This window comes from Nestor notabilis, unplaced genomic scaffold, assembly GCF_000696875.1.
Source record: "Nestor notabilis isolate BGI_N333 unplaced genomic scaffold, ASM69687v1 scaffold30887, whole genome shotgun sequence".
NCBI lineage: Eukaryota > Metazoa > Chordata > Aves > Psittaciformes > Psittacidae > Nestor > Nestor notabilis.
In genome coordinates this window covers 1-14,623 of record NW_009936516.1, presented here as the reverse complement: position 1 = coordinate 14,623, position 14,623 = coordinate 1, and the positions used below count along the sequence as shown (strand labels likewise).

At 40.8% G+C, this 14,623-nt stretch overlaps 2 protein-coding genes across 2 annotated transcripts; one reads left to right on the top strand and one right to left on the bottom strand.

Moving 5' to 3' along the window:
• Positions 1-380: 380 nt before the first annotated feature.
• LOC104399294 (nucleolar GTP-binding protein 1) lies at positions 381-10,755 on the top strand. The gene is made up of 16 exons (XM_010018384.1): positions 381-568; positions 1,553-1,656; positions 1,734-1,870; positions 2,438-2,538; positions 2,926-3,018; positions 3,538-3,729; positions 3,815-3,880; positions 4,628-4,717; positions 5,171-5,281; positions 5,533-5,610; positions 5,719-5,770; positions 6,361-6,461; positions 7,310-7,507; positions 8,245-8,310; positions 9,451-9,585; positions 10,584-10,755. Exons 1-16 carry the CDS (start codon positions 491-493, stop codon positions 10,734-10,736), a joined length of 1,755 nt encoding a protein of 584 aa, XP_010016686.1. The 5' UTR covers positions 381-490; the 3' UTR covers positions 10,737-10,755.
• Positions 10,756-12,627: 1,872 nt separating this feature from the next.
• LOC104400955 (isopentenyl-diphosphate Delta-isomerase 1-like) lies at positions 12,628-14,557 on the bottom strand. The gene is made up of 2 exons (XM_010018383.1): positions 14,392-14,557; positions 12,628-13,052 (listed from the first exon to the last, which is right to left on the bottom strand). Exons 1-2 carry the CDS (start codon positions 14,398-14,400, stop codon positions 12,735-12,737), a joined length of 327 nt encoding a protein of 108 aa, XP_010016685.1. The 5' UTR covers positions 14,401-14,557; the 3' UTR covers positions 12,628-12,734.
• Between the last annotated feature and the right edge of the window lie 66 nt (positions 14,558-14,623).

Genomic DNA, 14,623 nt, shown 5'->3' with positions numbered 1-14,623 from the left:
GACATGGAGGGGAGTGTGTGAAGGAACCGCGGCGTCCTGTCAGGCAGGGGCCCTGCGGCCTGAGGGGCGATCCTGGGGCTGCCGCTCTTCTCAGCCTCGCGGAGGTGTCGGGGTGTCCGCCACCAGAAGCCCTCCTCATTTCCAGAGCCGTGTCCTGCTGGGCCTCGTGGCTGCGCGCTCGCTCGCTCGGAACCAAGTTCTTTCCTCCGAGGAGGAGGGAGCTTTAGTTGGAGGCGCGGTGGTGGGACAGGCGGGGGCCTGTCCTAGCACATACGTGTCACACCGTGTGTGGCGTGGGTGCGTTTACCTGGTCCCTCTGCTCCTCCGCCACAGTAGAGTGTATGGCTTTAACAGAACTTGACAATTCATGTAATTAGTCGTGTTTTCTTGACTGCAGGACTTCATAGATCTGACACTGTCAAAGACTCAGCGGAAGACCCCAACTGTCATTCATAAACATTACCAAATCCATCGCATTCGACATTTTTACATGCGAAAAGTCAAATATACTCAACAGAATTACCATGATAGACTCACTCAGATCTTAACGGATTTCCCCAAATTAGATGTAAGTGTTTTGTCTTTTGATCATACAGGGTCTGTGTTTTCATGACATCGGGAATACTTCATCAGCAGCATATTGGTTTCATTCGGGTCTCTTTTGGCCTGAACAACATCTTGCTGCTTCACTACATAGACGATTTTGACTCATTCCTGGTATATTTTACTGGGAGTAATTTTAGGCAAACATGTTCTGCAAAAATAGTATGTTCCTACTAAGAAAGGAACTCTAAGTGGTGCCCATGGATAGTCATGGAAGGATGGGTTTTACGAGGTTTTAGTTCATCAGATATGTTTGCCAGGAGTTGACGTTGAATGAAGAGAAAGTGTTTATTTTTTTAAGTACGTTAAATCTGCTTATTTCTGCTTTGTGTATGTGTATGTAAATTGTGCTGGTAGTTAGTCTTCTCTAGAAAAAACTCACAGGAAGTAAGAAATATCAAAACATATCACTTTGATTCCCACTCTTCAGTTCCTCGGAAGTTACAGCGTTGTTCTTTGCCCCTTAAAGGACAGTATTGGAAACACTCTGACAAGATGAGCATAGTGTTAACTTCCCAACAACTGCAACTGGATCCATTGTCCAGTGGGGCTTTTTTATAGGTTTCTGCTCACACTTAAATTGTTGACCTTTAATTATATTTTTTCCTGATGTTTCGTATCCAGTGAATATCACTGCAGAATTCCCACAAATATCTTCTGTGTTTTGTTTAACTTCACATGATGAAATTTCTGCAGATAAGTATGTAAGTAGCTGAAATACCTTGTTTGAAAGATTTGAACCAAAGATGCTGCTTCCTTGGAAAGCTGAAGGATTTACTTTTTAATGACCAAGCAGATTATTTTCCTTACGTAAGACAGTAATGAAAACTGTTTGGCTTTATTGTCATTTGTGTTGCTGTACTGGAGAAGAACGATTTTATGTCGTTGCCAAGTAATAGTCAAAGAAGGATAATAGTAGGCTTAATTTTCTTTTGTGCTTTTGTTTTAGGATATTCATCCTTTTTATGCAGATTTGATGAATGTTCTCTATGACAAAGATCACTACAAGCTGGCTTTGGGACAGATTAATATTGCCAAGAATCTGATTGACAAGTAAGGGACATCAGCTCCTTTGATTTTGTACCTGCCTGGTTGACTGTTGGCTGAATTCTTACTTCTTGTCCCCACAGTGTTGCTAAGGACTACGTGCGGCTGATGAAGTACGGTGATTCTCTTTACCGCTGCAAACAGCTGAAGCGCGCCGCTCTGGGACGAATGTGCACCATTATCAAAAGACAGAAGCAAAGCCTGGAATATTTGGAGCAAGGTTTGTCTTATAAATAGGCTGAAAAAAGGCATGTGAATTGGATGTGAAATTTACTCTTGCATTTATAGCAATTTGAAGAATGGGTGTAGTACAGAGTGTAGGCACAGGAAACAAATAGTTTCAAGATTTTCAAATATTCAGAATTTGTTTTTTAACTTAATAGTTCTCTTTGAAAATTCTTTAACTTCTGTGGTATTAATAACAGTTATAAAGTATTTTTCTTTGCTTAGAAGTCACAGCCATGCTTTTATTTGTCGTTATTTTCACTAAGATATAGTTGAAGAATAGTGCAAATATTTTGCAAACATTGTTCCTTCCTTCAGGCTTATTATTTCTTCAGGTTGTGTCGCCTGATTTGATGGGGTCATTGTAGCTAGAAGACAGGGGTCTTCAGTTTTTAAATATTTAGTAACTTCCTTTTTCTGATATGTGTAGATACTTGTGCAGTTTACAAACTTACACATTTTCATGAAATCAAATTAGGTCAGAAAACCTATTAATTTTTATTGCATTTCAGTAAAAATGAAATGATTGCAGATATTTTTAGAAATCTTTTTAACATTTCAGTGCGACAACACTTGTCTCGTTTGCCAACCATTGATCCCAACACACGAACTCTTCTGTTGTGTGGCTACCCAAACGTTGGGAAGTCGAGCTTTATAAATAAGGTATGTAAGTGGTTTTTGTTTTATTGTTCAAAAATAATACTGTGATACCATTTAACTAAAGTAAGGTAAGGTTTAAACAATTTGATGCCATGGCACTGTCTGATGGGAGTGGTAGCAAATTCCAATGTGTGAGTAGAGGTTGAATGAAATTCCTGGAGGGAGAAGTGAGAAATTACGATGGATTTCACTCTTGAAAGTCTTAAAATCTTTTCCAAAATAGCATGTATTCCATTAACGTATTTTCTGATAGATGAATGCTTGCAGAGAAGACAGAATAACCTTTTTTTAGCATATTTAGTAGCAAAGGAAGTGTATTATAATTATGATACAGTGCTTGCAACTTGAGGAGATTTTTAGTAAATGTGTGTGAATAAATCTTGTTTTAAGGTTACAAGAGCAGATGTAGAAGTGCAGCCTTATGCCTTTACCACAAAATCTCTCTTTGTGGGCCATATGGATTATAAGTATCTGCGTTGGCAGGTAAGAACTGTTACTGTATTGCCTTTTCCTTAAAGCATTAACTGGTTATAATGGAGTTTCCATTTTACAGAGTGAGTTGCATTTCTGTGTCTTGATGATACACGCTGTGTCTGAGAGCTGCTGTGCAAGGGGCAGCGTGCCAAATGAGGGCAGTAGTCAAAATCTTTTCTAAAAATGTACACGTATGGGTGTTCTTTCGACTTGAGGGAAGACTGGAAATGGAATTACTGACTAAAGCCAGCTTGCTTTCTATCACTGTCAAATTCTAGTCCAGGCTGGGGCAGGGCTTTCCATATTTGTTCAATACCAGGACTCTTGGTTATTCTGAAAGCTCGTTCTTCTCCCATTACTCCATTTTCACATTCTCAATTTGGCCAAGTTTACAGTCTGACTGATGTCTGACAGGAACACATCTTGTTGTCTTAAGAAAGACAAGATTGGTGAGAAATTAAGTACAAGTTCTAAAATAGTGTGTCAATTATCCTGTAATAATGCCTGACTTAATTATGTTAATTTTAGGTAGTGGATACTCCTGGTATTTTGGACCATCCTTTGGAGGACAGGAACACCATCGAGATGCAGGCTATAACTGCGCTTGCTCATCTCCGTGCTGCTGTGCTTTACGTGATGGATGTGTCTGAGCAGTGCGGGCACAGCCTGGAGGAGCAAGTAGAGCTCTTCAGAAATATTAAGCCACTGTTTGCTAACAAGGTAGGTTTGGTTTACATTATTGATAAACCCCAGGGGGTTGTAATATGATTGCTCAAGTTATGATTCTTTTGTTTCTTTCTATTAGCCACTTATAATCGTTGCAAACAAATGTGATGTGAAGAGGATTGCAGAACTTCCTGAAGAGAGTCAGGTTAGACTGCTTCTCCTACCTCTCTCCTTACAAAAATGTGGTGTACAAGTGTCATACACAACTTACCATTTGTATTTGGCAAAAAGTTTTATATAATAATTTCATTATCTTCTTGCTTAATAGTGCAATGGAAAGTAGCTTTCCAGGTCTTGACCCATACCTTTTTAAGACCTGTCTCATATATATCCTTGCCTGAATATCGTAAATGCCAAACAGAAAGCAAGTCCGTAGTGGTTTCAGAAATGTCTGACACTGTGAGAACTTAGAGTTGGTACTGTAGTTGGAAGTAAAACTGAACAGCCTTGTTCAATAATAACTTCTGTAAGAGTTCAGAGACAGTCAGCACTAGACTTGAGAGGTGTTGCTCAGCAGTTGCTGTAGAAGCTCCCGCTGGGCAACACTATATAGGCAGAGCTAATTCTTTCATATCTACAGGTTCAGGAACACAAAGAATTGCGTTTGTCTCTTTCCTTTCTTTTGCCTTTTTTTTCCCCTTATGGGTCATTTATAGGTGCCTTTTAGAAAGTAGTTACTTGCTTATGAAAGCAGTAACAGGCTTGCTTATAAAAGAAGAAAGAGATTAAATAGAACTGCAGCTGAAAAGTTTCTGTTGTCTTTTAGAAACACATTCTAATAAAATAGTAACAAGTTGCATGCACTGATACTGGATTAAGATTCCTGTTCTTAATGGATTGGTATATTAAGAAATGGGCAGAATGTCATTCTTTGATAACTTTTCTACTTTAGAAAATATTTGAAGCTTTCGAAGCAGAAGGATTTTCTGTGATAGAGACAAGCACTCTAACAGAAGAAGGTGTAATCCAGGTTAAAACAGAGGTAGGTCTCTCTTAGCTCAGTTTCATTCCAGATGAACAGTTGACATTTTGCCTCATTTGTGGGGCAATATGAATTTCATCTCGGCTAAACTGTGCATTGTAGTGATAAACTTTAAACATATTCTCCTTTGTAGCCTGTTGAGCCTCAGTGGACTTGGCTGCAAATGGACAATTATGTCGTAGTACAAACCATAATTTAAAGAAAAAAAAAGTGGTTTTTTGTTGTGAAATGCTGTTACTTTGTCTTACTGTCAGGTCATTACGAGAAAGAAGATCATATGTATTTTCCCATTATACTTCTTAAATGAAACAATTTGGTGCTTTCTTGAGAGATAAGAGATTAGACAGGAGACGAGATTTGGAGCTAGATGCTTGTGACTGAAAGCCTGCTGTGTCATTTATTGTATCAGGAAGGCTTCATTTCTTAGCTAATGTTGCCACGTTGCCCTTTCAGGCCTGTGACAGACTGTTGGCCTATCGTGTTGATACTAAAATGAAAGGAAATAAAGTGAATGAAGTACTGAATAGATTACACTTGGCAATGCCAACCAAAAGAGATAACAAGGTAGGCTATATGGTTACATGTATTAGTGTGTTTCCCAGTCCTTCTTAAGTAAGATTTCTCTCGTCTTAACATGTGAACAGATTAATATGGTGAAATTAGCTTATTTTCTATCTATAACTGCCTTTGCTGGTGGGATATGGTTTTCTTTGGAAACACAGTACTCTGCAATGGTGATTTATAGCATTAGAAAAAAACTGATTCAGACTTCTTTCTGCCTTTTCTGTTGGGGTGGATCATTGCGTTCACTTCAGGAGCGGCTGCCCTTTATACCTGAGGGAGTGGTGGCACGTAAGAAACGCATGGAAGTAGACACACCCAGGAGGAAGCTGGTAAGTGGCATCTCTTCATTAGGAAGTCAGTAGATGGATTTAAAATTTGGTGTATTAGCACATAGATTTTAGATTAGATGGTACATAAAGCCATGTATGTCTTTGCAGGAGAGAGATATTGAGCTTGAAATGGGAGATGATTATATTTTGGATCTTCAGAGTAAGTATTATCTAAGAATCAGTATTACTATTAAGCAGTAAAGTTTGGCTGTTTCAGTCTTAAGAGAGAATACTTAAATCTGCCTCCTTCCAACTAAGTACGAAGGCCACCATTTTGTTGCATACTGTACTTCTTACTTCTCTTCCAGAACTGGTCATTTGCAGTGACTGTCCTTGTTTTGCAGTGTCACTCAGATGTTTCCCATTTTAGAGTCACAGACATACAATGGCTGGTCTGATGATTCAAGTGGGTTTTCCCTTCTGTTTTATGTTGTCCAACCTCATTAATTCTTGATGCTCTCTTTGTTAAGAAAGTATCAATATGGGAGAGGCCATATGTATTCTGTTTCAGCTGGATATCTGTTGTTTATTATGGCTTGGCAGTGGATCATGTCATTATTGAAAAGTGTTTGACAATAGGAAGGAGACCAGAAGTTTAGTGAATGGGTCAGTGATGCAACGAAATTCTTGCCACTTGGCTTAGGGATATGGCAGTTTATTTTAAATTGTGATCTGAATGTTGTTTTCTGTCATTGAACATTATTTGAAATTATTTTTTTTCTCTTTATTAACTTTTGTTATATTTTTAAGAATACTGGGACTTAATGAATTCATCTGAAAAATACGATAAGATACCAGAGATCTGGGAAGGCCACAATATACTTGACTACATTGATCCAGATATAATGAGAGTGAGTTTTCCATTATTCTTTTTACACTTCTCTTGCCCTTTTTATCCCTTTATTTGCTTAGTGTAAATTACTGTATTTGTAGGTTAAAAACTGTCACAGGAACAATTTCTTTTACATTGTCTGCACTTACCATGGAAAAAGATACTGTTTTCTGAATGATGAAGGACAGATTACCTTGTCAGAATGATAGCGATCTTCTCCATCCCAAAACAGGTTTGCAGGAGAAGTTACATTTCTTCTTTCTTTGACTACAGCCAGAAGGACTGTAGCTATCAACTTTCATGTATAGGAAATTGACCAATCCAATTTCTGTCTACCAGAATATGATGTTAAAGAAAATGGACTGAGTTCCCAATTTATAACATTTTTATTTAATAATAATATGTTCTTATCTCTTGCTGGTTATTGAGGAGAAGCAGCGAGTGCAGACTCCCGTGCCTGCCAGTTGTGCAGTTGGGTTCATCTGAATTGCCAGCTCATGCTAAATTTAGAAATAGAAGGTTTTTCTCAGAGCGTGTTTCCAGAAACAGCACAGCTAGCACAGTTCACGGGATACCACATCTGCAGGCACACAGCGGGCAGCTCTGGGGCAGTCACGCACATACAGCTGGACTGTAATGGGATGTGATCACAGAAGTCTGTGTAGTTGTGCGCCCCACAGTTTCGCAGTCAGCTGTATCACCAGCTGCAGTAAGTGTGGCTGGAGGGGGTCTGTCAAGTGACGTAGCTCCTTTGAAGGGTCTGCATGCTGTCATGGCCCTGGGCCACACAAAAATGTCATGTTGAGGATTTTAAGTCAAGGATTTCATGAGCATCTTGATTTTTGTTTCATCTCTTCAAAATCTAAGAAACTGGAAGAATTAGAGAAAGAGGAAGAGCTAAGAGAAGCTGCTGGAGAATATGACAGTGAACCAGAAAGTGAAGATGAAGAGATGATGGAAATCCGGCATTTGGCACAACAGATCCGAGAAAAGAAGAAACTGAAAATCCTGCAGTCAAAGGAGAAAGATACTCGAGGTCCAAGGATGCCTAGAACAGCTAAAAAGGTAAGTATAGAACATACTATCTGTGAAAGTCTTGCTGCTGTGTAATAAGTTTACAAGAACATAGAACAATATCAGGTAGTGCAACTGCCAACTGGTTGTCCTTCTCACTTGCTGTTTGCCTCCTGTTGCCTTCCCAGGAGTTCTGGCCACTACTTGGTTGTGGAGGCCAAACCAGACGAGTGACAGTAGCCCTTTTTGGATTGGGTCACACAAGCGTGTCTCCTGTAGAATTCCACATGTATATTGCAGAAGTTCTGAAGAATACAGTTCAGCTTGTTTGATTGGGTTGCATCATCTATTGTTGTTATTGTTGTTATTTTAAATTCATAGAGTTAGGAGAATCTCATGACGAGCCCAGGGTGGTTGCAAATAATAACTGACAATAACACATTCTCAGAAAAGGAATCTAACTGATTTTGCACCCATTATCTCTTACCTTCCCTGAAGTGTGTGCCTTTTAGGAGAGGAGGTGGCATTTCTGACTGAGGTACCCCTCTTGGTCACCTTCCCCCTGTAAAAGGCAAACTATTTGAAAGATCTTTAGGGAATGCTGGGACACTGCAGGCCTGCGAAGGGGATTTATGGATGAAGAGAATTCAGTTGCAGTAAATGAAATGTGAAGTTATGAATAAATATGTGGTGAATATATTAGGCTTACAGTGGCATATTAAGACAAAAAATAAGATAGAACCATGCTTTCTGGAAAGAAACATGTTTTCTTACCTGTCTTTTTACAGGTCCAGCGGAAGGTGCTAGAGAAGGAGATGACAGACCTTGGACTCGACATGACTAACAAAGATGACGTAAGTTTTTGCTGATTAAACACAATGCTTATCTAAAAGAGATGGGTTTCATTACACACTGGATCAGTTTGAGCATGTTTGAGCATGCGTATTACAGTTGGCACAAGGGAGAGGGGGGATCCATTAAGAAGAAAGTAGGAAACCCAGACAAGGCAGTCAGTACTGGAATTCTTGAGTGATGTGATCAAAGTATGTTGGGTAGGCTGAAAAGACACCATTTATCAGTAATCACACACATAAATATATTATATATATGTATATACACACTGCTTTCTATTAGGACTCTTGGAGTTCATATAGGATTGAAGAACAGGGTTTGGCTAAACCCACTTGATTTTCCAGTCTGCTTTGTTGGATGAGACACTACTGTGTCAGAAATAGTAATAATGACAGATCAGGCTTATCTTTTTACAGTTCATGAATTCTGTGAGTTGTAATTGAAGTTTTTGAGGGCAGCTGGCCTCTTTAGATGTCAGGGAGCTTCAAACACAGATTTGCCTGCAGGAGACATTTCATTTTATCAGAAATCTTTAAAAAATGCATTTTGTACAGCCAATCCAGCAGTATTACAGCTGTCTTGGTGTGGAGACCTCACATTCTTTTAATACAACAAGGAGTTAGGAACCAAGGAGTACCAACACAACACATCTGAAGGAATCATTTGCTCTGCTCTGAGCTGACATGCCATGTTGATTTAGGAGTGGTCTCAGAAGGAATTTAATATGTAGGCTGTAGTATGGTAAATATTCATGTCTAAAACTCTTCAGAGCTTTATCCTGTAAACAGGACACTAATTGGGGAAGGTTTCTTCATTGCTGCTTTGCTGTTGCAGAATTGCTTCAGTATTGCCAGCCGTTAATTTGTGTCTTTTTATCTGTTACATACAAATCTACTTAGAAAAGAAATCAGAGAGCTGGAGTGGGTAACTGTTAAAAGAGTATGCTGATATTCACCTGAATGTGTACTGTACTGGAGGACAGAAAAGCACTGACAAACAGTTGACAGGGTCTTTATGTTACTATGGAATAACCAGTATAAAGTATCACAGCAGTCCATTTCCTGGCTTTTTGTATGGAAATGGAGCATGTCTGAGAGTATTGTTTCTGGGCATAAAGATTAAAGTGATGTTTTGAACTTCAGGCCCATTATGTGAGAAGGTCCCGTAGTGCTACAAGGAAACGTAAACGTGATGAGTCTGAAACCCCTAAGTCTGTGGCACGCAGTCGGAGCTCCTCTCGCACACCACGGGATGTGTCTGGTCTTCGTGATGAAAAGGTTTGTTAAAGTTGTTTACCTTTATAGAAATTAATTCTTAGCAAATTAAATGTTGGGTCTCTCAGCACAAGAGAGCTGCAGACTGGTTGGAGTGAGTCCAGAGGAGGCCATGAAGATGCCTCAAGTGCTGAGGCACCTCTGCTATGGAGCAGGCTGAGAGCTGGGCTTCTTCAGCCTGGAGAAGGCTCCGGGGAGACCTTAGAGCAGCTTCCAGTGCCTAAAGGGGCCAACAAGAAAGCTGGAGAGGGACTTCTTACAGGAGCATGTAGTGATTGAAAAAGGAGGAATGGCTTTAAACTGACAGAGAGGAGATTTAGATTAGACATTAGGAAAAAACCCACTATGAGGGTGGTGAGGTGCTGGAACAGGTTGCTTGGAGAAGTTGTGGCTGCCCCATCCCTGGCAGTGTTCAGGGCCAGGTTGGACGGGGCTTTGAGCAACCTGGTTTAGTGGAAGGTGTCCCTGCCTGTGGCAGGGGGGTTAGAACAAGGTGATCTTTAAGGTCCCTTCCAACCCCAACCATTCTGTGATTCTGTAATAGATCAGCTTGATTGTACTTAAAACAGCCTCTGGGAAACATCATGCTGGCTGGTTGTGTGTGCCCAGAGTTCATCTTTCTCCTCTTTGCGGCTTCATCTTCAGTTCATTTGAACTCTGTACCTCAAAAGTGCCTTGTTCATTCTTACAAATAATACAGGCTAAGGAAGTACACTGTAAATTTTTGTCTCAAATGCAAGTATGAAGGAAGAGTTCTACAAACTGTGGAGTTCCTCCTTCAGTAAGTTAGGGATTCCAGGGATAGCGCTATCCTAGTGTTGGAGTACTGGAAAGAAAAGAGTTCTTCTAAGGAGGATTAGTATCAGTTGCATCAAGCCTGTCCTGAGTATGTTGGGTGTTAGTTCATGTCCTTGTTAAAATCAGCTGGCTTAGTGGTTTTTAAAAGGTAAAGCTGGTCACCTGAGTTAGTGAGGAATGTTTGTTTCTTTGTTTTTAAATAGATGGTGAAGAAGGTCAAGATTATGGCAAAGAAAGCTCAGAAGAAGATGAATCGCCTGGGCAGGAAAGGGGAGTCGGACAGACACATATTTAACTTGAGGCCAAAACATTTGCTGGCTGGAAAGAGAAAATCTGGTAAAACACAGAGAAGATAAAGGAGTCTTCTGAATTCAAAATAAAAACTCGGTCTGTGAAAACTGATTTCTAGTCCTGTCTTCCTTGGAGTGTTAAAAAAGTACGTGGTTTGTGTTAGTGGCTAAGACAGCTGAAGCTCAGAGAGGGAAAGTTCTCGCACCTTGATCTTGCAGAATGCTTTAACTGTTCAAGGCAAAAGACACTGTCAAAAGTGAAATACTCCCTTTTTGTCCCTGGTTGGTCAAGAACAAGGTTGGAATTACCCAGAGGTTAGCAAAGTTATGCATTATAAATATGCTACCTGAACACTACACTTTAAATGCAGAGATTTAAAGATTAAACGGAAATCCAATGAAACGGGACGTTAAAAACAAAACTGAAAGAATCCTTAAATTATTAGTATCACTATTAAAATACAACAAGGTAAGGAGTGTGGAAAGAAAACAACAGCCCAAGGTTTTAGCTCAGGTATTTTAATGACAGTCTTTAAGATAATATTTTATTTTAAAATTATTTTAAGAATTTGGAAAGTACTGTAATACATTATTTGAGTAATGTGGCTGATTGCACTGAATTAATAACTGAGTGGTTACACCGCATCCCTGTTCCCTCACCCACTATTATTTTCAAGACAATACATCAGGTCAGATCAACATACAACAGTCTTTGCTGTAACACCTTTTAAGTGTGGAACCCTGGGAGCCGCTGGCACATGGGAAGCTTCAGTGCTGTGGTCACGACTGGGACAAGAAAGAGAAGCATGTTAACCACTGGGAAAAAGGAGTTTTACCTCAAAACCAGCCACAGGCTGGTTACAACTGTTTTACACACAATGAGAAGTGGTATGAAAGACATCCTATTCCAGCAAGACACCTCTGGGAGAAGTTAACTTCAGACATCTATGTTGAGCTATCTGCTAACAGAAGACATCACAATTAGTGAATAAAATAAACCATGAAGCCCAAGAATCTTTAATTCAAATTGAGAGACCCTTCATTATTTGTCTTATTTTATAAAGTCTTCCACTCTACTCTTGTTACTAGCAATTGACATCAAGATCGAAAAAGATCAGCTCTTGCACCCTGGTGCAACTTCTGATCAACCAAAATCAAGACCTGGTGTAAGCCCACAGATCGTTAATCTTGAAGTTTAGAGTTCGAGGAGTTTGAGATGTCCAGAAATGACCATTACAGTGGATGCTGCATGAAAAAAAGCTTCTATCAGGATGCCTTTGTTTTCTGGAAGTTGGAGAAAAGCCATTTAATTCGTGTATTAGACAGGTACTGTTTGTGTGTGCTATAATTAATACACCCCCTCTTTTGTTTAAAAGTATGTCCAGTATTTAACCATCAACTGACCAGAAAAGAGTGGTGGGAGGAAAAATACTGGGGGGAGAGGGGGGTGTTTGGGCTATTACCTAAAGCTATGACATCTGTTGCAGCATTCCAAAGTTAAACTGTCCACACAGACAATCCAACTACTTAAGCTTTTATTGTGCTCAGTTAATTTTAGAGTACAGTAGCTGAAGAGATTTGCTTTGTGCAATTAAAGTCATCCTGATTACTTTGAATTAATTGGGTTTTTCTTCAGGCAACCAGTCTGCTCTGCATCAGTGCAGAGCTTGCATCTGTGTGTTGTCACTGCTGGAGAGGGGCCAGGCCCACCATAGGAGTGGGACAGCGTGCGGAGTTGTGCAAGGGAGCAAGAGCAAAGTGGGCACCCGCAGGCCGAGGATCTTGCGATTCACACCAGGTAATGGAGAAGCATGAGCCCAGAGGTTTCTTAGGTTACCATTACCTATTTTACATGAGATCAAGGTTAACTCTCCCAGGAGGAACAGGGCTGGGGGAAAACAGATGAAGACAGAAGAAAAACCAGTGGCTGTAACCATCTCCGTATGAAGTTACTGAACATGCTCCAAGTGGACCAGATTTCTGCATTCAGTAAGTCATGAGCTACCATTGTGTCAATGAGACAGCACATCATTGCCAGCCTTCAGCATCTTTTCCCCCAGCTATTTACATTCGGTGTATTTTCTCGTGATCAATGAATTTGTTCAAGTTATGCAAGTTATCCCACCACTTAAAGAGAAAGGTCTCTGCAATGAGTTTAAACCACGGAGTAATGTTAACTTCATTCCTGGCAGCTTTGTCCAACAGCTGTTTCAGTTCTTTCTGTGTCACATAGCAGTGGCTTTGGATCTCATTAGGGTCGGGATTCAGCGTTACGTCCTTCTGTACAAATAAGATATAGTCTATCTCATGTTCTCCCCAGATCCCGTCGGACTTGGCCTTGTAGTGAATTCGTGTCAGGTACTGGATTTCTTCTGGAGTCACCTGCAGCCAAAACACTTGTCAGAGCCAGTGCCAAACCGGAACAACTGCACTGCTAGGTATGGCCATAGAAATACCAGCTGTTACCTGCTTCCTTAAACATGATTTCTGCCCCAAGTGTACAACTGCAATGTGCTTCTTCACAAAGAACTACTATGAAAAAAAATTCTATTGCACTTTGATGACATGAAGTGTGCAGCATTTCTCTGTAGTCAGACTCACCCTGTAATATTCTGAGTGGATTTTGACTCTTCATCAGAAACTATAGCAAAGGACAAGGGATAATGGGTTTAAACTTAAACAGGGGAAGTTCAGGCTAGATATAAGGAAGAAGTCCTTTACTGTGAGGGTGGTGAGACACTGGCACAGGTTGCCCAAGGAAGTGGTAAATGCTCCATCCCTGGCGGTGTTCAAGGCCAGGTCGGACAGAGCCCTGGGCAACATCTTTAGTGTGTGGTGTCCCTGCCCATGGCAGGGGAGTTGGAACTAGATGATCTTAAGGTCCTTTCCAACCCTAACTGTTCTATGATTCTATACATGAAGTTTTAAATAACTTTTACCAGACCCGAAGCACCAATGAACAAATGCTTGCACTTACCCCCTACCTCCCAAGGGAACAACATGACAGCCACCCAAAGCTAAGGCCAGAACTGTGTGTGACAGACCACGCACACCCCCATCTACTGGGCAAGTAATTAATTCTGAGGCCAACCTCTCTATTGTGTTTGCCAGTTGTACACTGCTCCTCCCACGTCCCACGACACAAACGTAAAGTTACAAAACATGGGAAGAGATCTGGGTCAGGAGCATAGTTCAGGCAGCTTCACCCTGCTCCCTGTGCACTCCCAAATTACCACCAGAAAGGAAGGTACCAGAAGCAGGCTGTAACGCTTGCTCTGGGACAAACACTGAGTGCCCCGGCCACCCTACTTCCCATTGGAAACTTGGGATAGCAGAGGGGCTTGTACCTGGCTGTTGGCAGCACATTCACAGCGATGCCCTCCAGGAGCAGCACCCTGCTGTTGTCCTGGAGGAAGGATGTTGTATTGCCTTCCCCTGGGCAAGCAGGACGGCCTGCCCAGCTGGAAAACGCAGGCTAGACATGAAGCAGTGCAATCATTCATCACAGCCTGATTTACTCTATGGCACATACTTAGTCTGAGCACTGGAATATTCTAAATACCAGTTACTGAGGTGAACTTTTGAGACTCTGGAACATAGATGAAGTTTCAAGTTCACTAAGCTCTCTGTATATCTGAAGTTAAATCTGGTTGACCCTGGCTGCCAGATGCAGACAGGCTGTAAACTGGCAAGCATTCCTGTTTCTCCTTTCTTCGGTTACCTGCTCCATGGGAATTCCTAACTCCGCTTTCAGTCGTCTCTGTGCTGCTCTCCGAACACCGATAGCGTTATTTTCTTCCAGTTCCAGCGGATGGCTTAGAGGATGACTGCAACAAGTATTGGTAAAACAATCTGCAAGAAGTTTTGATCAGAACATTTCTGACGCATATAAAGCAGTGGGGAAAAAAAGAAACAAACAACAAAACCCCCCAAACCAAACACAAACCCAAAAG